Below are 2,595 nucleotides of genomic sequence, written 5' to 3'. Positions count from 1 at the left end.
GGTAACGAGTTCAAACAGGTGCAGTTAATACAGGTAATGAGTGGAGAACAGGAGGGCTTCTTAAAGAAGAACTAACTAATTTTTGTTTTAGATTCAATCACTCACAGTTGAAGTGTACCTATGATAAAAATTACAGTCATCTACAAGCTTTGCAAGTGGGAAAACCTGAAAAATCAACAGTGTATCAAATACTTGTTCTCCCGCCTGTATCAATGTGTTTTGCTGCCCCCTTATAATGTGCTGGGGGGAACCCCGATGAACTGCACCTTTTTAAAGTTATATTAGCTTCAAAGATTTATCCTTTTACTACATTTTTATACACTTTCAGTTTTATCTAAAAATAATCCTGACACATAGGTGGTTCCCTGAAAACATCTGCAGTTGAAACCWCTTTGTGTTTTACCACGTTTAAAAGAAGACACATTTTGTGTCTCCTTTCTTCTCTAAAGACTCATGTTCTACCACGCATGGATTGTTCCTTTAATCGCTGTGTGTGTGTGTGTGTGTGTGTGTGTGTTTGTGTGTATGTGTGTGTTTCTCCTCTCAGTGGGAATACACCTGAAACCAGAGGAACTGCTTATGTTGTGTACGAAGACATCTTCGACGCCAAGAATGCCTGTGACCACCTGTCAGGCTTCAATGTGTGCAACCGTTACCTCGTGGTTCTCTACTACAATGCAAACAGAGTATGTATGGGCAGTGAAACGGAAATAAGTTGTGATTGAATCAAAACATAGACAAGATACGCCTGAASATGAAAACTATGTGAAGTTTTTGTTCTGATCATTTTGTTTTTGTTTTGCTTTGTCTTTTTGCAGGCTTTCCAGAAAATGGACACAAAAAAGAAAGAGGAGCAGCTGAAGCTTTTAAAAGAGAAATATGGCATCAACACGGACCCTCCAAAGTAGAGAAGTCCCCACCTTTCAACTTTTATCTGTATGGTGGGAGGATTAGGGCCATGATGAGGAGGAAAACAAATTGTTATATCAGAATCTCAAAATTCTTAGAAAAATGTCAGAATTCTGACTTTTTCTGTTGTTGTTTTTTTTAAAGTCAGAATTCTAATATTGTGGCACTAATCTTGCAAAAATCTGCATATTTAAAAAAATCTGTGTATTATTGGTTTGTCYTTATAGTTTACCCTTATAAACAAAATTTTTATTTTTCTGGTTAGACTTCTGCAGATATGCTCTGTGTCAGTTAAAATCTTCTTTCTGAGGGTTTGATATTTTTGTTGTGATCTGAAGGCACAAACTCCTCAAAATTAAAAATTGACACAACTATAGTTCTTATAATGAACAAACTGGATTTTTAAATTTAATTTTTGTTTGCTAGGAGGACAAGATACAARTGTGCTCTCCTAATATAAAGTTTTTGCTTTCTGTAAAATAAAAGCTCCATTTTCTAAAAGCTTTATTCTTCTGCTTTTAAAAAATCTTTTGGCACAATGAAGAGAAAATGCTGCCCTTTGTGTGAAGTTATGAGGTCAGTAGACTACATTAAACACATTTACACACGGGTTAAAAGGTCAGGCTTTTCAGTTCGTCCCTGAGGTGAAGTCAACTGGTGTGAGTGAGGAGAAAACCAGAGGAACTTTGGGAAATTAGTCTTCATTCTCTAAACATTCGGTTTTATGTCTGTCCACTTCATATCAGCCAAAATCCATTTAAGCAGGGGTGTCCAATCCTGGTCACTACTCTGCAAGTTTTACTTGTTTTCCTACTCCCAACGTACCTGATTCATTGATTGACCTCTGACTGATTTACCTCTTCAAGTTCTGCAGAAGCTTGCTAATCACCATTCATTCAGTTGGGGTGTGTTGGAGCAGATAAATGTCTAAAACATGCAGAATAACAGCCCTTCTGGACCAGGATTGGACACCCCTGCTTTATGGTAGTTGACAACATACACTGTTATCAAATTGGCAATTTCCTGTCTGGTGAACTAACTCACCATATCATCCTCACAATGAAACATGGAGGATCATAAAGGGAATGCTTTTCTTTAGCTGGAACTGTGGTTTCAGTCACGGTAGGTGGAGATGTGYATGGTTCCAAATACCTGTTTGTTTTGGCCTAAATAAAACATGTTTTAAAATGACCACAAGCACACATTCAAATCAACTGAAAACTGGCTTCACTAAAAGAAGACCGTTTTGGAATGGTCCAACAACAGTCTATCTAAATTTGACACAATCTGGCAAAGAGTTTTCAAAGTAGACAAATGTTCGCAGAGTTTATTAGATTAAACCACAACATGAAGTAGTGCAGCCATGTTGTCAGACACAATACATGACTTACATGGTTGCATTTTCTTACATTTGATATCTTGATAGCAGTGACAGAGTTGTTATTGGAAACAACTGCCCAAATATCTTATATACTGTGTATTAGAATTTGTACAGGGAAAATCCACAATGCTGAGGAACAGAAATGGACTAGTGGGATGGATCTTCATTGCAGCGATGTAGGCCTGTGATATGAAATCACATCTGTGGATTTTAATTTTTTTACTCTTCTAAAACACTGGTGTGGTAAAGTCATTCTCAGGAGGTACCACACTTCTCTGGGTTTAGGTTGAGTTATTTTGTGTGTG

The 2,595-nt window shown here is 37.3% G+C and overlaps 1 protein-coding gene across 1 annotated transcript in view; it reads left to right on the top strand.

Moving 5' to 3' along the window:
* The window catches only part of sf3b6 (splicing factor 3b, subunit 6), a gene marked incomplete in the record, with an annotated part of 11,796 nt that extends 10,382 nt beyond the window's left edge, over positions 1-1,414 (top strand). The window contains 2 exon segments of the mRNA XM_014002829.1: positions 548-686; positions 819-1,414. Coding sequence (XP_013858283.1) covers positions 548-686; positions 819-908 — 229 coding nt within the window.
* Positions 1,415-2,595: the final 1,181 nt, after the last annotated feature.

Source organism: Austrofundulus limnaeus, unplaced genomic scaffold, assembly GCF_001266775.1.
Source record: "Austrofundulus limnaeus strain Quisiro unplaced genomic scaffold, Austrofundulus_limnaeus-1.0 Scaffold15, whole genome shotgun sequence".
Taxonomy (NCBI): Eukaryota; Metazoa; Chordata; class Actinopteri; order Cyprinodontiformes; family Rivulidae; genus Austrofundulus; species Austrofundulus limnaeus.
The sequence above is the reverse complement of the archived record's forward strand: the minus strand, read 5'-3'. Positions and strand labels throughout refer to the sequence as shown.